General features: G+C 36.9%; 1 protein-coding gene across 1 annotated transcript; it reads left to right on the top strand.

The window, feature by feature from the left end:
• The first annotated feature begins 176 nt into the window (after nucleotides 1-176).
• LOC134755762 (glutamate decarboxylase 2-like) lies at nucleotides 177-21,851 on the top strand. The gene is made up of 8 exons (XM_063692345.1): nucleotides 177-417; nucleotides 3,410-3,591; nucleotides 5,740-5,962; nucleotides 6,193-6,444; nucleotides 6,619-6,683; nucleotides 7,068-7,257; nucleotides 20,452-20,685; nucleotides 21,195-21,851. The coding sequence occupies exons 1-8, from the start codon at nucleotides 310-312 to the stop codon at nucleotides 21,381-21,383; spliced, it is 1,443 nt and encodes a 480-aa protein (XP_063548415.1). The 5' UTR covers nucleotides 177-309; the 3' UTR covers nucleotides 21,384-21,851.
• Nucleotides 21,852-22,326: the final 475 nt, after the last annotated feature.

The following is a 22,326-nucleotide window of genomic DNA, read 5'->3' on the forward strand; positions in this document are numbered from 1 at the left end:
GACAAAGTGGTACCTTTTGCTTGAGAACAATACATATGTAATCACTGTAATCAGACACTGCCATGGCTGAGGGGTTATTAACTCCATATTTTACACTGAAGGTCAGAATGAATGTGTGGTCCTTAACGTACCCGATATCGGTGTTGTCGATAGACTCATTAACGCGAGGTCCTGTGTAAATAATGGCTTAATACCTACTACAAACAATATGATTCCGGGTGAACCGTGCCTACGCGCAGTCTGCCGCGGTCCCTTGGTTAGGCTACACCTATTCATACATAGATGCAGTGAAATTTGCATGTTTACAAAATGAATGTCAACGGTCATTCGTTTCTTAGTAAAGTGTTTGATATAGTAAAAGACGAGTTGGGAGCAGATGCGGCGCTTATCAAGTTTGAGCACCCAAAGGATTTGGAGGCAAGTATTGCACTGGGTTGATGGTTATGTACAATATTATATCGTTTATTCTAAACCATAGCACTGATAAATAATTAAAAGTCTAATATCCATTTACTAGGAAGTCCTACCGTACCGTACCGTATCTACGTATGCATCTCATACGAGCTTCGAATATTAAATAGTGGTGGAGGAATTGTAATCAACTGTTACAAGTTCGACTTCCGATCAAGACCCTATGTAAATTATATTTTCATTATTGTCTAAGGTTCTGGCTGAACACCTGGTATTGTAATTTTTCTTAGTGCAAAAACAAAACCTAATTACTTAAATAGGTACCCATGGTAATTTTCGAAAAATCCGATTAATTTGAAACCGCTGTTTAGTGAGTACAGCCACAAGAGCCGGTATTTCTCGCAACATCATGCTATGCAAGCAAACACCCGGTTCGCTTGTGGCACAAGAAATGTTCTATATCAAAATAACAAAAGTAACCTTCTTTTTTTGGCCTAATTGTATACTGTAAGTATTTGGGATCTATTTAACTCGACATCGACAAAGTGACAAAGGGTGACGCGGCTACTTGGCTCCTCGTGTGATAAGTGGACATGTCACGGTCAGATCATCAAATTTTCTAAATCGACATCATCTTCCTGCCCTTATCCCACTATATCTGTCGTCTTAAAAAAATTGACAGTTCGTGACAATTCGACTCTCCCTGACATCGCAACTTATCATAAAAGTAGCCACGGCACCTTTTGTTGCTTACTCGAGTCAAATAGGCCCCTCAATTACTCTGATACAGACGAGATAATGACGACAAATAACAAATGTTTCTTCCGCAATTAGTATACCCTCATTAACATTAGTAGGTACTTATCAAGGCGAAGCCGCTAGTACAGTCTCAGGGCAACAAACATACGTTTTGCCATCTCAATGTAAACCACAATATTTAGCCTGTCATACTAACTATTTACTTAGAAAAAGAGTCAAATGCCTAAACTAGTGTGCACTATTAGTGTGCGTGGCGTGGGTGTAGTTAGTTAACTAGACACAATTGCCCATAAAATTTTAATTACATAGTGGAAGAGCGCTTTACAATATCTACTTAGCTACACAGTATATAAAATTAAATACTCGAAATACTCGGATCAGAAGAATAGTGCCAATAGTGGTGTACTTTATTGGGAGAGTTAGCTTCTTTAACTGCTACGACGAAAAAATAAGGAAGATACTACACTTGTATCTTGTATACAGATTTCTTGTTTTATCCAGTCTATTAAATAACAAATTGTTATGTTATGATTATGAGATTATTGTAGGTACGCCACTCGGCAGGTAGTGCAGGTACTTTCCCCATAATGATAATACGAAAAAGATGATCCAGCTGCTACAGGTCCTATAGGTATTCTTATGAGTAATGTCATAGAGTAACTTATACTAGAGCGGTACTGTCATAGTAAATTTTGTAACCGCAGTAAATTCACTGCCATCTGTCGACACACTTTAAAACTAAAAATGAAGAATTATAAAAATACGATAAAATGTATTTAAATATGGATAAATGATTTTTCCCCTCACTAGCTCGGAAAGCCGTCCATTATCCTTTAAAACAAGCGGGGAAAAACGCATTTTATCCACTAGTGGGGAAAGTAATTTGACCTTGGATGGAGCGTGTTTAAGTAGCTTGACAGATAACAAAACGTAAAACGCTCATGATAATGGTTCGTTCGATATAAATTATCATTAAATAAATGGTTTGAGAATCTAATAAAAAATACCAAATTTAGCTTTATTTAATAATTTTAAGTCATAAACCTTAAAATTCCATAAGAAACGTTAGATTTTTTGTAATGATGTTAAATATAATTCTGAACGCACAAGTTGAGTCGATGCAATTTCAAAACGCATCGTTGACATTTCATACGTCAGAACAGAAATGTCAACATTGTCAACAAATTTTTTATTGTTCTTCTCACAGACTCACGTAAAAATCAGAATTTCTAGTGTTTTCTGTTATAATATCGTAAAAAAATGAGTGATTCCAGTGATGAAGATGATCTAACTCCTGTGGATGTTGCACTTTCCTCGCTATAGTGAGGGGAAAAGTTTTGTGTTACACACGGGTGCAAATGTATTTTACTTCTCGTATGTTGAAACACTTGCTACGCTCAGGATTCTATTTTAGAACCACTCGCTTCGCTCGTGGTTCAACTATAGAATCCTTTCGCTTGCTCGTGTTTCAATTCCACACTCGCGGGTAAAATACATTTGCACCCTTGTATAACAAATAACTATTTTTTATTTACATTCATTATTTTTATGATTTTGACCCATGTTCTTTCACTGATATGCGTTAAAATTGTTAAATGACAAACGAAACCGTCAACGCCATCTATACGACAGTAGGCCAAAGCTAGTAGCGCCCTCTGAACGAGAATCAAGTTTTCTTGATTTTCGAGGCACGTTTTTTCCTTAGACTGTATCCATCTATTACGGAGTTATATCTATCTTTGGTAATGTGTAATTGTTCAGGCTTGCGGCTACTTTATCTCCTTCTTGAGCTAAATATGATTTGAAACATGGATTCTAATGTTTTAATCATAAAACATTCGTTGCAATTTTCCACTCGATAGGAACTCTTAGACGATTTAATATATGTAATTATGTAGGTCAGCGACAGCGAACGCATAATTATGGAGTTTAACAATTTCATACTGTGACTGTGAAGAGTGTTTCCCTAGAGCCTGATTCAGATTTAAAAATTTGTTTTGGTTTTGATATGATCTTGACTATCGTCTTATTGTTTGTCGCTCATCTCACACGCGACTCACTCCATTTCACATGTACCAATCAGCGTTAGCGATCTTTAAGGTCGTATCAAAATCAGATCAAAACCGTAACAAATTGTTAAATTTGAATCGGGCAGTGTCTTATCTAATGCACAGTTGACTAGATTAGATACCACTGGAATGATGAATTCAACTCAATAGCTTGATATTTGACGTTTCAGAAAATTCTTCAGCTAGACATATCAGAGGCGACAGACGAGAAGAGCTTAGAGCAATGTGTGCGTCAAGTGTTGCAATACAGCGTCAAGACCAACAAACCCACCTTCCGTAACCAGCTGTTCGGGGCTACTGATCCTTACGGGCTCTCTGCTTCTTGGATCACAGAGGCTTTCAACACCAGTCAGTAAGTAATTAATCAAAATGGGGTACCTTATTTTATTATACCTAATACCTATACCTATAGTAAAATTAGTAATTGAAGTCGTCTCGTACAAGAGTTTCGAGAAGTAGAGAGTAGTACTATTAGTTATACTATGGTAGAGAACCTCGCTTTGTCACAGAATAACTACTTTTTTCCCCATGTTTGCACACTGCACTGCACGGCGCGGCGCACACCTTCCTCGAGTTCCTGGTTTATTATTCGAAAATGCACTAATTTCACGATGCTTTTTGAAAGTTTGATATAAATAACTTCTGAGGCAGCTACTGGCAAGCTTTTTTGATAACTTACTTTCACAATCTGTGACCTTATAGCGCAACCGAGAAGAATGTATGACTATAATTATTAGCTTACTGGCTTTTTGTTTTTGTTATATTAAGTCCCGAACCACTTGATGCAAAAAAAGTATCAATACTTCTAGGGCCAATAGGTAGTTCTTGACTGAACAATGATTGGTCACGAAATAGATACGCGATCATTAGATGTTTAATTAATACCCGTATTGGTTGAAACCTTAGTAGATTACAAGTAAGACGTCATTCCAGCTTAACTAAGTTTGGAAACAGGTAAACACTTACTTAGGCTGTCTGGTTCACCTTCACCAAATGATTATTGGATCTCGACTACCTTGTGCACTAGACTTTCCTTCTTAGTGCTTTGAACTTTTAGTAAGTAGGTGCAGCCTCGAGAAACTGTTTCCATTACAACTATGTATTAGTAACATTAGTAAGTGTACTCGTATGTTTAGATACAACAGGTACAAGATAGAAAAAAAATATAGAGATATGTATCATAAACACGGTAAAGAAGGCCTATACAATATTAGAGCGAATTACTTTACTACTACAGGCCGCGTAGCCAAGACTTAACTGTCTCCGTCGCACTAGTATGGACGACGACGAGTGATAGAGAGAGATGACTACGCTACGCCACAGAGCGTTAACGATTTGCACGTTGGCTAGGCACCCTGAACAGATAACAGTCAAAGTAGGAAAAGTTTCCAATATTTATTTATCGTATGACAATTACAATCAGTGTTGGCCGAACGTTAATTGCAATTAACCATTAACCAATACAAACTGAACTGTAAACCGTAACGGACGGTTACCGTTTACGGTTCAATTTGTACTGGTTAATGGTTAATTGCATTAACGTTTCGGCCAACACTGATTACAATACACAAATAACATTTCCACAAATACATTTTTGCTTAACTTTACTTTAGGTACAATAGGTACCACCTACAAGTAATACATTCATTAGTTCATTACATTCTTTTTTCCCAAGTAGGCTATAATACTTGTTATATTTTATATAGTTTTCTACTTGCCAACCGAACTTTATTAGTGGCTATAGTTGGTCAAACCAAATTGTCAGTAAATAAGAACAAAAAAAAACTATACTCATCCTTTTCTTTTGGGTGCTAGTACTAGAGTGTAAGACAAAAATAGTATGATTCTCCGACGAGACAGTCCTTTGACAAAATATGTTTCATGTCGAAAGTAGATGTAAGTATACTTACACCGTTAGAACCTATTATGTCTAGATGCCTGCACTTTATACCTACTCGCGAATACCTATTCGCAGGAAGGTGTAGGAACACTAGGAACCTTCCTAGTGCTCCTACAAAGGTCGCCGTGATTGTATAACAAGTTGTAACATACTTGACATTAATTAGTTGATAACCTAGCACTAGTAGTAAATAATACATACTAGATAATGGAGATACGTTCACAGTTAATTGTTCGCATACGAGTATACTTAGTGATTTATGACTCATTATAATTATTGAGATAAGTATTAAAGTGGTTTGCATAATCTTAATTATTGAATAATCGTTTAAATCATCATATATAATATCATTAAAATCGTTAAAATTTTAGACCTCCTTTATGTTATGCCGACATATAAGTAGGCATGGTATAAAAACGAGTATATTAAGCAGGTGCTTATAGGGCATCACGTCTCAAAGGGCATCACAATCTCAGAAATTAATCGAAAGACCCCGGATAGAGGGAAGCACCATGGTCTAAAGATACTTAGGACAAACATTAGAGGATACTCTAACTAACGTGCTTCAGCAGGCTTAAAAAACAACTTCATTTTCCCCAGGTATACATTCGAAGTAGCGCCCGCATTCACCCTCATCGAGAACAAAGTCCTGAGCCACGTCCTGAAGCTCTTCGGCATCCCAGATGGCGACGGCATCTTTAGCCCTGGAGGCAGCCTGTCGATGCTGTATGGCATCGTCGCAGCCCGGTTCAGAGCCTTTCCGCAAGTCAAGGCCAAGGGCATGTGGGGTCTGCCTCAGATGGTGTTGTATACTTCTGAAGATGTAAGTTTTCCGGGGTTGCCAGAAAAGGATAAATGTTCGTCGTAAATTAAGTGCTTATCAAATGATTAAGCAAATAGCGAACGCAAGTGTGTAAGTGTCGAAAAAACCGATCGCTAATATACACCTCGCTATTTCTCACCTAGGCCTCGTGAGAGTCGTGAGGACAAAATATTGAAGATTATAAAAAAAACAGGTTACTTATTAAATGATTTAATTATAAAACTTTTCAGAGTCACTATTCAATAAAGAAAGCCGCGCACTGGCTTGGCTTCGGTACCGACAGCATACGTACCATAAAGACCAACACCAACGGCCGAATGGTACCAGAAGAGCTGGAAGCGGCCATTTTCAGAGACAAGAGGGCTGGACTACACCCCTTGATGGTGAATGCCACTGCTGGGACCACTGTTCTGGGAGCTATCGACCCTTTGCTGATGATTGCAGACATTTGCAAGAAGTATGCAGTTTGGATGCACGTTGATGTAAGTTTGATTCTGATTAGGTAGTGATTATTTTTGAATACCAATTATACAGGGAGGGCCCGAATAACTCGACTCTTAATAGTCTGTACACAACAAAATATATCAATAGACGTTTAGTCAGAAATGCGTGCTAATATAATATAATACTAATTGAGTTTTGCTTACATTTTTCAGGCTTGCTGGGGCGGAAGTTTGATATTGTCTCGGAAACATAAAATAAAGCTAAATGGGATTGAACAGTAAGCAATTACTAAATATCGTTTCTACCCGCTACCTGAGTTGCATTTTATCGACAAGAGTGAGAAAATAATTTAATGCAAGTTTTGAGTTTTTTTGCCTTATTTTGGCTGGTAGGATGGATTTTTAAGTAATAATTTTCGGATTCGATTTGTAATGTTTTAGATACATCTAGTATTTTTCTCGTGCTAATTTAGTCAAAAAATTTGTTTTTCACGGCAGAAAAGTCTGTTTAACCATGTGCCCTGAAATCCTCACTAAGCTCATGATTCCACTTTTCAATCATATCTTTCTTATGCTCGGGTATCAATATTAGCATGAGGGGTTAAATAACAACTTTACCCCCTTATAACAATTATAACACAAACAACTATTTAAAACTTCAGAGCAAACTCTATATCCTGGAACCCCCACAAGATGGCAGGAGCGCCGCTCCAGTGCTCCCTATTCCTGGTGCGCGAGAAGGGCCTTCTCCACGAGGCCAACTCAGCCGCAGCGCAGTACCTGTTTCAGCAGGACAAGTTCTATGACGTCAGCTACGATACCGGGGACAAGAGCATACAGTGCGGACGTAAGGTGAGCTTTAACAGAACAGCTATTTCCTTAGACTCACATAAGTATTTCTTATTGGCGCTGATATTCTATTAATGGTTCGCATCACACACATTCTTCTAAAATATTCGACTATTAAAACGTTAATAAACGCAACTTGTATAGGTACTCAATCAATCTTTTGGGTTTTCCTATACTTATATTAACAACTTTGGGAATAAATCAAATTATTTTTCCCTCACTAGCTCGGAAAGCCGTCTTTTATCCTTTAAAACAAGCGGGGAAAAACGCATTTTATCCACTAGTGGGGAAAGTAATTTGGCCTTGGATGGAGCGTGTTTAAGTAGCTTGACAGATAACAAAACGTAAAACGCTCATAATCGAGTCGATAGTTTTTGCGTCTCCCTGTTCCGCTATGATTTTATTTAGTATGTTTGTGAATATTGTTGATATATTTGCACATGAGCCCATGAGCCGTGGCAAAAATGCCGGGACAACGCGAGGAAGATGATGATTTGCACACAAAGTTATCTGTCGTAATGAGAAATCGTTTAAAGCAGGTTAAGGGGATATTCATTTTTGAATAATTCTCGGTTATGCTGTAACGTCCGTTCATATCGGTAAGCATGTAGCACACTGTATATGTCATGTATATCTGATATAGTGTGCTTACTTCGTGCTTCCGTTCATAGCGGTAACCATGTAGCACGCTGCTGTATATGTCATATATATGTAATATAGTGTGCTTACTTCATGCTTCCGTTCATATCGGTAAGCATGTAGCATTTCATTTCATTTATACATTCATTGACAATATACATTGTGTTTAAATAACATATATTTACCAAATTAAAAATAACATGCAATAAAATAAAATCCTAAAACTATATAACAGTCAGTACGAAAAAAAATACGATCCAATTAATAAAATGTTAATCATTCCTAATAATAATAAACATATTTGATTTTCATGTTACCATCTGCTACGAATTCGGTTACAGAATAATATGCCTTTTTTAAAAGAAAACTTTTGAGTGGCGCTTTAAAAATATTGCTGTTGAGTATCTGTTTAAACTCAATTGGTAGCTTATTAAAAAGGTTGAACGACTGGTAGCATGTAGCGTGCTTAACAATATTCAGTCGGATCTCTCTTTCGTCCCTATTTTCAAAAGTATTCAAGTGTTTTGTATATGTCATGTATATCTGATATAGTGTGCTTACTTCGTGCTTCTATTCATATCGGTAAGCATGTAGCACACTGTATATGTCATGTATATCTGATGAATTTTGCACGACATTGTTTTGACACCACACCTACGAAATCGAGGTACAAGAAATTTTAAGTTATCCAAAAAAAAGTTTTGTGAGAAAAAATTTAATAACAGAATTACGGAAAAAAGGAAACTACATACAAAACTCAGTTGTTTGGGACTTTACTCAAAAAAATTACTACGGAAACACAAAAAAAAGTGTACTGGGAAACATAGTAAAAATGTCCAATCTGAAGCCCAAAATTTGTTGCTACGAAATTTAAAAGTGGACGAAAAACTAAAAACCACCGTATTTCATAGAATGCGAGCCGATAAAGTATCGCTTATGGCTAAATCAGACGTCCTTATCTGCACATTTAGATCACTATACTTAAAAACTCACAGAGATGACCATTTTGTCAACGTTGTTTCGCGAAAAATGCGAAAATTAGCAAAATTACTAATCGAAATAAAAAAGAATAAACCGCCAGTAAAAAATTGTTTGATGTGCTTAGACCTGTAAACTACGATGAGATAGTGGCAGCTACCAAAGTTGTGGGTAAATTTGACACCGAGAAAGACAGGTTTGACTCACCAACATTTGCAATGAATATTTCTACCAGCATCAAGCAATGGTGCAATATAGCAATCACAATGGCATTGAAGAAACAAGGACCGTACATAGAAGTAAACACGGCTGAAATTGAGGCAGGTCTGAAAACATTAATACAGTTAATAGACAACCACAAAAATTTGACATTTCCAGCCAGGCTTCAACAGACCTGAACAAAAGGAAATGGAACAAAGTTACTATAATTCCGTTGGCAAATGATTTGAAAATCCTCAAAGAATTTCTAAAAAAGAAAGCTGAAGAAGCTGCTCATAGAATCAAACAAGGTTTATATAATATTGCAACATACATACAGCTATTGGAAACAGTTTATTGCAGAGTCTTGTTACTAAATCGACGTAGGCCAGGGGAACTACAAAGAATTTTCCTACATGATTACTTGGAAACTGCTAATAATACTTCAAACTGTGAAGAATTTGAGCGGGCACTCACAGCTTCTGAGCGATTACTAGTAAAGAGATTTAAAAGAGTTGTTATTAGAGGGAAACGTGGTGCCCGTCTTATTCAGTGAAGAGGTTCAAGATGATATTAAATTATTACTTACCGTAAGGGCCGAATTTGTTTCTACTTCAAACAAGTTACTATTCGGAAATCCGGGATTCGATAACTCAATTTATGGCTATAAAGTGTTAGAAAGATATTCGAAGTCATCTGGCGCAAAGAATCCAAAGGCAATTTCATCTACAAGGCTCAGAAAACACTTGGCTACACTATCACAAATATGTAGCATGTCTGAGAATGATATGGAGCAGTTGGCTACATTCATGGGTCATACTAATGATGTGCATAAAAAATCGTACAGACTTCCAGACGACGTTTACCAAACCGCTAAAAATTCAAAGCTATTAATACTCATGGAAGACGGAACAGCCGATGCTTTTAAAGAAAAGAAACTAGATGAGATCGATTTGGATTTAAATGAAGAGTTACAGAAAGAACCCATTGAAAATGATGAGATTTTAGAATATGATTTACCAGAAATATGTCAATTATCACATCAGGATCGCATACAGCAAGAACGTAATGAACCGCAGCCGGGCCCGTCTGGTCACCAGAGCAAATCTTCTGAATTTCGTACCAATGTTCATTGCCATCAGGAGCAGAAATCAAAGTTAGGGAGATAGCACAATCGGATTAAGTCTAACCTCGAAATCGACCGTGACGTGAAAAATAGAATACATGCGGGATGGATGAAATGGCGACAGGTCTCTGGAACAACTTGCGATCCATGAATGCCTCTTAAACTTAAGGGGAAAATGATGTAAAAATGGATGTAAAAAATTAAAAATATTATAAACATACCTTCACCTCTAACCGGCTTCCACAATCGAGATCGATTTGGATTTAAATGAAGAGTTACAGAAAGAACCCATTGAAAATGATGAGGTTTTAGAATATGATTTACCAGAAATATGTCAATTATCACATCAGGATCACATACAGCAAGAACGTAATGAACCGCAGCCGGGCCCGTCTGGTCACCAGAGCAAATCTTCTGAATTTCGTACCAATGTTCATTGCCATCAGGAGCAGAAATCAAAGTTAGGGAGATAGCACAATCGGATTAAGTCTAACCTCGAAATCGACCGTGACGTGAAAAATAAAATACATGCGGGATGGATGAAATGGCGACAGGTCTCTGGAATAACTTGCGATCCACGAATGCCTCTTAAACTTAAGGGGAAAATTATGTAAAAAGGGATGTAAAAATATTATAAACATACCTTCACCTCTAACCCGCTTCCACAAAATGTTCCACTATCTTCGCTTTTGGCCATAGGGAAATAGTATGTACTGGAGAAATTACATATAGTTTCGCGATGGTGTTCTTCTAGATTGACTACAATTTCAAGATAAAGAATCCAATGCCCATGAAACTTACCGGATACATTGACAGATATATATACTTTAATTAAAGTGGCAGTTAGATATAAATTTCAGTTTAAGTTTTTGTTTACTTTTTACATGTCCAAACATTGTCCAGATTTCACTTCGCATACGTTAGTCGGTCACAATTAAATAATCAGTCTGTAAAATGGGCTAGTGCCACTACACAGCACAAAATAACATTTTTATTTTAATAATTTAGTATTGACTCCACCCCTCCACCTACATTCTGTTAACTTCAATAGGTACTAAAAAAACTTTACTCTACGTCTTTGAATAAATGTTCTGTACGAAAACTTTAATTTTCAACCAATCTTTATTTAACAGCAACTCCCTGTGTTGCGCCTTCAGGTTTTCGCATTCGTGTCTTTTCGGTGATCGCTTATTTTTTATGTGGTGTTTAAAAAACGTAGTAACTACATTTTTTGTTCTGTAGTCCACGGTACTAAAGTTCTTTTTTTTCTCTCCTGAACTTTGATTTCTGCTCTTGGTGGCAATGACACAAATTCAGAAGATTTGCTTTGGTGACCAGACGGGCCCGGCTGCGGTTCATTACGTTCTTGCTGTATGCGATCCTGATGTGATAATTGACATATTTCTGGTAAATCATATTCTAAAATCTCATCATTTTCAATGGGTTCTTTCTGTAACTCTTCATTTAAATCCAAATCGATCTCATCTAGTCTCTTTCCTTTAAAAGCATCGGCTTTTCCGTCTTCCATGAGTATTAATAGCTTTGAAATTTTAGCGGTTTGGTAAACGTCGTCTGGAAGTCTGTACGATTTTTTATGCACATCATTAGTATGACCCATGAATGTAGCCAACTGCTCCATATCATTCTCAGACATGCTAAATATTTGTGATAGTGTAGCCAAGTGTTTTCTGAGCCTTGTAGATGAAATTGCCTTTGGATTATTTGCGCCAGATGACTTCGAATATCTTTCTAACACTTTATATCCATAAATTGAGTTATCGAATCCCGGATTTCCGAATAGTAACTTGTTTGAAGTAGAAACAAATTCGTCCCTTACGGTAAGTAATAATTTAATATCCTCTTGAACCTCTTCACTGAATAAGACGGGCACCCCACGACCACGTTTCCCTCTAATAACAACTCTTTTAAATCTCTTTACTAGTAATCGCTCAGAAGCTGTGAGTGCCCGCTCAAATTCTTCATAGTTTGAAGTATTATTAGCAGTTTCCAAGTAATCATGTAGGAAAATTCTTTGTAGTTCCCCTGGCCTACGTCGATTTAGTAACAAGACTTTGCAATAAACTGTTTCCAATAGCTGTATGTATGTTGCAATATTATATAAACCTTGTTTGATTCTATGAGCAGCTTCTTCAGCTTTCTTGATTAGAAATTCTTTGAGGATTTTCAAATCATTTGCCAACGGAATTATAGTAACTTTGTTCCATTTCCTTTTGTTCAGGTCTGTTGAAGCCTGGCTGGAAATGTCAAATTTCCAGTGGTTGTCTATTAGCTGTATTAATGTTTTCAGGCCTGCTTCAATTTCAGCCGTGTTTACTTCCATGTACGGTCCTTGTTTCTTCAATGCCATTGTGATTGCTATATTGCAACATTGCTTGATGCTGGTAGAAATATTCATTGCAAATGTTGGTCAGTCAAACCTGTCTTTCTCGGTGTCAAATTTACCCACTACTTTGGTAGCTGCCACTATCTCATCGTAGTTTTCAGGTCTAAGCACATCAAACAATTTTTTTACTGGCGGTTTGTTCTTTTTTATTTCGATTAGTAATTTTGCTAATTCTCGCATTTTTCGCGAAACAACGTTGACAAAATGGTCATTTCTGTGAGTTTTTAAGTATTGTGATCCAAATGCGCAGATAAGGACGTCTGATTTAGCCATAAGCAACACTTTATCGGCTCGCATTCTATGAAATACGGTGCTTTTTAGTTTTTCGTCCACTTTTAAATTTCGTAGCAACAAATTTTGGGCTTCAGATTGGACATTTTTACTATGTTTCCCAGTACACTTTTTTTGTGTTTCCATAGTAATTTTTTTTAGTAAAATCCCAAACAAGTAATACATGGTAGGTAATCGGTATGTTTTTGTTTTCTCATAGGCTTTATGACTTCAACTGAGTTTTGTATGTAGTTTCCTTTTTTTCGTAATTATGTTATTTTATTTTTTCTCACAAAACTTTTTTTTGGATAACTTAAAATTTCTTGTACCTTGATTTCGTAGGTGTGGTATCCAAACAAATGTCGTGCAAAATTTAGTACTGAGTTTTCGCAGTAAAAACAATAATCCCTTCCACGAATAACTGTTTTTTTTTGGGGTCGCGGATTTTCTTCAATATTAGTGGTATTTGTACAACATTCCTCTTGAGTATTCTTCTTGTTTTGTCCTATGGTTAACAATGGTACGGGATTGATAAATTCATTGAAGACGTAGATGGGTTCGTTACAGGAAGAATTGCTGATGTGACTTAAATCACTATCAATACTATCAGAAGTATTTTTTGATAAGAGATATGTGATAGAAGACTCCTGGATACGTTTGTCTAACAAGTTACCATCAGTGGATGATTCGTCCGAGCTTGTCTGCAAAAGAAAAATCAATATTACCATCTCAAATGAAAGCATCCGCGGCGTAAATTCGGGATCACCTCAGGCAGCCCGGGTTCGATCCCCAGGACCGGAAGGATCACGGTGTATGAAACTTCCTACCATACAACACTTCTCAAACGCTCTTCGGTGAAGGAAAACGTCACAAAGAAACCGGATCCCGCTCTCTGAGAAAATACCTGTGCCCTTCGGTGGAAACGTATATAGGCCGATTACACATTGTCACAAATAAGTCATTATTATTAATTTATATGTCTTCTTTTTAAGGGAAGCGCTGGTGGCCTAGCGGTAAGAGCGTGCGACTTGCAATCCGGAGGTCGCAGGTTCAAACCCCGGCTCGTACCAATGAGTTTTTGGGAACTTATGTACGAAATATCATTTGACATTTACCAGTCTCTTTTCGGTGAAGGAAAACATCGCGAGGAAACCGGATAAATATTATTAGGGCCTAGTTACCCTCTGACTTGGGAGGTCAGATGGCAGTCGCTTTCGTAAAAACTAGTGCCTACGTCAATTTTTTGGGATTAGCTGTCAAGCGGATTCCAGGCTCCCATGAGCCGTGGCAAAATGCCGAGACAACGCGAGAAAGATGATGTCTTCCTTGTAAAACAGTGTGTTACATAAAACAGTGGTCAGGTGGGGTAAATATAAGACACGGGTAAAAATAAGACTAAATAAGTTTTGTAATACTCAAAAACTTATTCCATTTCATTCCTATTCCATTTAAAAAGACAAGGCTTGTTTTTAAATGGAATAGGAATGAAATAGAAAAAATTGTTGAGTGTTAAAAACTTAGTCTTATTTTTACGCGTGTGCTATAGGTACAATATATTTACCCCACCTATTTTAACAAAAAAAAAACTTACATCGGTACTTGCGGGAACGTATGTGGTATCGGTATCTACATCAAAACCGTTCCCGTCGTTTTCCGATTCGTCGTCATCCTGGTTTTTTTAAACTGAAAACGTAGGAAAGTAAATTCACTACATACTTACATCAATCAAATTTAAACGAACGCGTGGTGTGAGGATCCCATTTAAAGGGATCTAGTTGACGCTGCTCTAAATAAATTATGAAATACGTGTAAAGATTTAAAAATACAAAATAAAAAATATTACAGTCAAAGAATTTAATTCCCAATTGCATTAAGGTCGAAAATTATATTTCAGTAATAGTATTGAAATGTCAATTAGTATTATTTGTCACTTCAAATTACAGATAATCTCTGCGTTAAGCTATCATATGCTTTTCTTATTTTACGTTGTGGAAAGTCAGATGGTCAGACCAAACTTTCAGCAGGAGTAACAGAGAAAGCGATGTTATTGTTTGTCCTTATCATCGTCTTATTTAAAAGTCCTAGAGTTAGACCAAGATAAGTCTGCAAGAATTTTGATAGCACACGCAGTGCAAGTGTTATTTTAAACGTCAAACTTCCATGAAATTATAACGTATAAATAATACTTGCACTGCGTATGCTAGGTAGTTTTTGGAATGTTGAATGTTTAAACGTGTTTTTAATTTCGTGGCATTGCTTCAGATGTCAACGCATTGAATCAGTTGCCTAGTTACTAACATAAAACAATACATGCGACATGTCAAAGCATCGTAACAGTTTGCTGTACGATATTGAACCTTAGGTGGGTCGGAAATTAAATACCATGACTGTACTATTTTCATAGAAAATATGGCCATTTATAGTCATTGCAATTCGATCACTAAATAAACAGATTCCTAAACAGGGGGGTGTCACTTCGCAGTTTAGGTACATTAGGCCGGCGCGCCTCCCGGGCAGGAGTATGGCAATGGGCTGCCGCTCGACTAGCGCAAAATTGAAAATACATAATGCCTTCGAAACCTAAATCTATAGATATTGTTCTGTTTACGGATGTCTGAATAAACCGAAGAACATGGAAGCAGAAATAACATTTTTTTTAAATTCCGGACTATATTGACCGACATATTTTCAAAGGAATAAGTAGGTACTTCTGTGGCATAACTACTTCCGTGAGAATCAGACATACTATCTCCGGATAAAAAAACTATGTTTACAGAATCAACGTTTGTAATTCCTACATATTTATCTTAAATATAATAAATCAGTAGGTATAGGTACAAAAACTTGTCAAGTGACAACCCCGTGCCGACACTCGCAGCTCGGTCATAAAACTGCGGCGCGCAAAGAAGATTCACGGTTCGTGCGCGGTTATGTTTCAATTTTGCTTGCAGGCGGCGAGTATAGGTATAATTTTATAGCTAAATCTGATTTTTGTAAAGGAGTGAATTTTCTGTACGGGAGTACTATTAGTTATTCTGTCCTAAATATGATGTTTTTGCCAAAAGGCCATTTTTTAGAAAAAGCTTTTATCGCTGATTGTACTTTTCTTTCCAGGCAACTGAGGCAACATATACTCATTGAGACAGTTCTAAAAACCCTAAACACAATTCGATTACATTGTTTTATCACAGTGTCTAGCCACATGTCTCCATCATCAGATCAGCTCCATGTCATCATAATATTGCATTGTCATCCGATTTACACATGTATGATCTGCTCAATTAGAAATCGGCAAGTGGGTCAAATTTAACTTGCAAGATTTGACCCATAGAAACATAGTTAAATAAAAGCTTATATATAACGCTTTTGATTTCAGGCCCCAATATCTCCGTAAGTATACAATTGTCGTAAATATATTTTCACATTTATAATATGTGAGATATTATTTTTACGTTTTTCTATTTTTTACTGACTTCAAAAATGCTTTAAATGAGAAAAAGTGATGGAGAAAGCAGAAAAGGCATGAAATGCCGAGTACAGTCACTGTACCACTGTGATAATTAATAAAATATGTTGAATTCGAAAATGCCGCCGTGGTCAAGTGGTTAAGATCGCTTGGCGCTAGACCCGGAGCGGAGGTCCTCGGTTAGATAGCCGGGCGGGGCAAACAAAGTGTGGCATAGTAGATTAAACCGATATCTGGGCCGAGTGGGCCGGAGTAAGCCCACTGTTCCTGCTTTACTAAATGTATTGTCTAAAGAAACCAAATTAATAAATCTTTTTTAAAAACCGGCCAGGTGCGAGTCGGACTCGCGTTCCAAGGGTTCCGTGCATTACACAATTTTTAATAATGTATTTTTTAAGTGAAACGTGAGTCAAATATCTTTGAAAAATCCGTAGGGGTCGGATCAAAAACTAAGTAATTAAGTCCGACTCACGCTTGAGTGCACATTTCTAATAGGTTTTCCTGTGATCGTAAAGAACTATTTTTTGTATTTTTTTTTTCAATTTTAGACCCAGTAGTTTCGGAGATAAAGGGGGGTTTTTGGCTATTTTCTTAAATAACTTCTGAACTATTTATTTTAAAATTACAGAAAAATAGTTATTTGTTATACAAGGGTGCAAAGTTGTATTTTACCCACGAGTGTGGAATTGAAACACGAGCAAGCGAAAGGATTCTATAGTTGAACTACGAACGAAGCGAGTGGTTCTAAAATAGAATCCTGAGCGTAGCAAGTGTTTCAACACACGAGAAGTAAAATACATTTGCACCCGTGTGTAACACAAAACTTTTCACCTCACTATAGCGAGGAAAGTGCAACATCCACAGGCGTTAGATCATCTTCATCACTGAAATCACTCATTTTTTTACGATATTATAACAAAAAACTCTGGAAATTCTGTATTTTTACGTGAGAAGTTTTTAAGTAAAAATTTCGTTGACAATGTTGACATTTCTGACGTATGAAATGTCAATGATGCGTTTTGAAATTGCATCGACTCAACTTGTGCGTTCAGAATTATATTTAACATCATTATTAAAAAACAAACGTTTCTTATGGAACTTTAAGGTTTATGACATAAAATCATTAAATAAAGCTAAATTTGGTATTTTTTATTAGATTCTCAAACCATTTGTTTAATGATAATTAATATCAAACGAATCATTATTATGAGCGTTTTACGTTTTGTATCTGACAAGCTACTTAAACACGCTCCATCCAAGGTCAAATTACTTTCCCCACTAGTGGATAAAATGCGTTTTTCCCCGCTTGTTTTAAAGGATAAAAGACAACTTTCCGAGCTAGTGAGGGGAAAATATATTTGAGATTTTCACAATGAACTCTTTCATTTAATATGTAACACGATATAGTTTAAAAAACTTTATTAGTGCCATTTTCAACCAAAAGGGTACTTATTGTCGGTTGTCAATAAGGCGCTATTTCCATATAGCTTCACTTCGAAATCAACCTTATCGACAAGCGACATTGTGGTACCTTTTGGTTGAAAACGTCACATTTTTTAATGTTCTCATTTAGCCCCCAAAAGTGGCCCCCATGTTTAAAATTCATTTGTTTACGTTGCATGTCACAAACTTACATATGTGTACTAAATTTCAACTTAATTGGTCCAGTAGTTTCGGAGAAAATAGGCTGTGACAGACGGACAGACAGATAGACAGACACACAGACGCACGAGTGATCCTATAAGGGTTCCGTTTTTTCCTTTTGAGGTACGGAACCCTAAAAAGATATTAAAGAGGGAAAGTTAATTATAATTAATTCTAAGGTTATTTTTTTTTGTTTTTCGTCAATAACTCGTAAAGTATGACCATGAAATTGATTATAATTAACTTTCCGCCTTTAATAACTAATTAAATATAGATCCTAGCGAAAAAGTGTAAAGAATATTTTTTGTAGTAAATTTTATGGTTGTTATTTATGTATAACATTTTTTTTAATGGGCCACCGTTTGCGAGTTATTTACGAAAAACTAAAACAAAGGGACCTGAGAATTAACTTTCCCCTTTAATATCTTTTTAAATATTAATCCTAGTTCTCTAAGTGTTTCATGTGTTTTTTGTAGCAAATTTTATGTAAAATATTTGCTTCAGAATTTTTTTGCTGTGGGCTACCGTTTAAGAGTTATTTATGAAAAACTAAAGAGACTTTAAAATTGATTATAATTAACTTTTCTGCTTTAGTATCTTTTAGAATATTGATCCTAGCGAAAGTGCTCTACATGATTCTTGTAGATAATTTTGTTAATTATTTATGTATCAGATTTTTATTGCTATGGGTTACGAAAAACAAAAAAAAACCTTAGAATTAATTATAATTAACTTTCCCTCTTTAATATCTTTTTTAATATTGATCCTTGCGAAAAGTGTACTACATAGTTTTTTTTGTAGGAAATGTAGAGATTATGTACGTTTAATAACATTTTTTGCTATTGGCCACTGTTTACGAGTTATTTACGAAAATATAAAAAAACGGACCCTAGAATTGATATTAATTAACATTCTCGCTTTAATATCTTTGCAAATATTGATCCTAGCAAAAAGTGTACTAAATCTTTCTTGTAGGCAATTTTATGTAGATTATTTACGTATAAGAACACTTTTTGCTATGGGCCACCGTTTACGAGTTATTTACGTAAAACTAAAAAGATTGATCTTTAACTCTCTCCAAGTACGAGTCGGACTCGCGCACCGAGGGTTCCGTACTTTTTAGTATTTGTTGTTATAGCGGCAACAGAAATACATCATCTGTGAAAATTTCAACTGTCTAGCTATCACGGTTGGTGACAGACAGACGGACAGACGGACAGATGGACAGACGGACAGACGAACAGCGGAGTCTTAGTAATAGGATCCCGTTTTTACCCTTTGGGTACGGAACCCTAATAATAACGCCTTATTCGAAACCAGTATCGAACAAAGATCTTTTTTTTTCCTTCGTTACTAGTTCTTCTTATTGATATGGGTATGTAAGGGGTCTTAACAATAAGGCCTACATGATAATAATGCAAATGGGAATTTAGCAAGTTATAATTGCGTGTGACAGAACAATGTTATTACTAAAATAAATGTATGTACTCACCATTAGCCATTATTTTTTTCGTCCAGGTATTCATCACACGCGGTAATTAATTTTTTTTTTTTTTTTTTATTTAAGTTTAAGCTGCGTCCGTTCACTAAGGATGTAGTAGTCCAAATACGACGCTCAAGCTCAACAAACTTCAATCTCTTGGTACACGAATAAAAAACAAAACCATTAATGCATTCCAAGCCCAAACTTAAGGAGATAACAAAGGCAAGGTCAGAATATCCGGGACGCTACTTGATCGTGAACTTGAACTGCTAAAATTGCAACATCACAGATATACACCGCGACGCCAGCTCCTCTTGTTACGTGCGGAATATCGCGAAACTAAAAAATACAGCGGAAGTCATTCCAGTAGTGATGTGACTTTCATGCCAATATTTTGCTACAACACTCTGCATGATTAGTTGCGTCTTTTGACGAAAAATCAAGGTAGGTCGATATTGCGTCCGTATACTGGAAGCAAGAAGTTAGCCGGACGCAGCATGATATGCAAAAAACGCCATGTAGGACGCAGCACGACAGCCAAGATGTATATATATATAAATTATCATATACCGGATCCGGCCTTCACCACTGGAGGGCTCCTTCACTTTTTCTTTAATGTATGACATCTATTTCAGTTTATTAATTATATTAAGCCGAGATAAGTACGGCTGAGGCCTGAGTAGGTGTATAATATTTTCCGGTCCATCTTCTTTCTAGCGCAGTTTATCTAGCCATGTTACCACTTAGTATTTCGCTAGTTGCAGTTCTAAACTTGTCAAATAACTAAATGATTATACTATTACATAAAATTTGCCATATAATTATTATGAAATGAAAAACTTGACAATTTAAAAGTGCTAGGCCTATTTGAATAAAGAATACTTTGACTTTGACTTTGAACGTAGTCTATTTATAACCAAAATATCTCTTCCAATGAGTTGACCAGGCTTGTTCGCAGCGCCTGATCATATATAATCGCACATTTACAGATCGACGCTTTCAAATTATGGATGATGTGGAAGGCGCGCGGCGACGCCGGCCTCAACCAACTCGCCGATCGCACTATTCAGATCGCTCAGTTCTGCCTCGACACTGTGGCGAGTCGGCCTGGCTTTAAGCTGGTGGTAGACCAGTTGCAGTGCCCCAATGTATGCTTCTGGTACATTCCCAGACGGTACAGAGAAGACAAGGAAGATGAGGAGTGGTGGGAGAGGATGCATAAGGTAGCTGATCGTTTATAAATCTTATTTTAATGCACAGTAAGCTAGCCGCTTGGCCTGGGTTTAAGCTGTTGGTGAACCAGCTACAGTGCCCGAATGTTTGCTTCGGATACATTCCCAAGCGGTACCGAAAAGACAAGGAGGATGAGGAGTGGTGGGAGGGGATGCAAAAGGTATTTTTTAATTTACAAGTTTTATACAGCTTCAACTACCTCGACTGTGCAGAGCGATTTGTACTGTCTTGTTTAGTAGGTAATGTAAGTCTTAGTTAGAAATGGGACCCTTCAATTAGTAGCCCAAATCTAGTGATAGGTAGGTAAAGGTCTAGTGCTATTAGGTAAAAGCAGGATTTTCCTGTTACTATATTTTTTGTGTAAACATGAGAATCTGTCTATCACATGTATTTCATACTTGAAAGTTCCAGTTCTAGTGGAACTACAAGGTCTGCAAGTAATAAGTAGCTAAGTCTATTGAACACGCTTTTTTCTAAAAGTCCACGTTTCTCTTTCCAGATAACACCGAAAATCAAAGAGAGCCTTACGAGAAACTCCCTGCTAATGATATCATACTCTCCCCTGCGTGAGCACAAGAACTTCTTCCGCCTGGCCGTCACCTTCCACCCGGTGCTTGAGGAAGCCCAGGTCCTGAAGATGTTAGCGGATATAGAACAAGCGGGGGAGGAAATTTCACTAGATTTTTAGTAAATTTTACATAAACTTAAATAACTCCCTGTTGTTATCATACTCTCCCCTGCGTGAGCATAAGAACTCCTTCCGCCTCCGTAATCTTCCACCCGGTGCTCCAAGAAGCCCAGGTTCTGAAGATGGTAGATGACATAGAACATGCGGGGAAAATTACACTAGATTGTTAGTAAACTTAACATAAACTTATAATAAACGCCCTGCTGATAGTATCATATTCTCTCCTACGTGAGTACAAGAACTTATTCCGCCTGGCCGTTATCTTCTACCTGATGCTTGACGAAGCCCAGGTCCTGAAGATGTTAGCGGATATAGAACAAGCGGGGGAGGAAATTACACTAAATTGTTAGTAGCTTCCACATAAACAATAAAAAAAACTTCGCTGATGGTGTCATACTCTCCCCTGCGTGAGCGCAAGAACTTATTTCGCTTGGCCGTGACGTGACCCTCCACCTGGTGTTTGAAGAAGCCCAAATTCTGAAGATATTAGCGGATATAAAACAAGTGGGGGAGGAAATTACACTAGATTATTAGTAGATTTAACCATGTTACGATGAACTAACTACTTGGAATAATAAACGTACCTATGTTCAAAATGTCATTTGATAGTTAGGTCGTATCCACTACCCATACATAAGACACAAAAGTGACAGTCGTAAAGATGTGTTCCACACCATTTTCAACTGTTGCAATTACTAATTTCAAATTTTGAATTCAAAGGTCTTTGTCACATTTTCGTTAGGTACTTTATTTACCAATGGCATCTTTCATTTTATTCTTTCAAAGCTTGATAGGCTCTGATTGAAAACGTTCGCTTTAAGACGATTCTCGCTGATTTGGCCTTGAGCGTCTCAGCGTCTCTGTACCCGCACCCCGCTCACTGCGATCGTACGTGAATTTCGTCTCGGTGCGGCGACTGCGGCGGAACGAGGTTCAAAGAATA

Source organism: Cydia strobilella, chromosome 1 (assembly GCF_947568885.1).
Source record: "Cydia strobilella chromosome 1, ilCydStro3.1, whole genome shotgun sequence".
Lineage (NCBI taxonomy): Eukaryota > Metazoa > Arthropoda > Insecta > Lepidoptera > Tortricidae > Cydia > Cydia strobilella.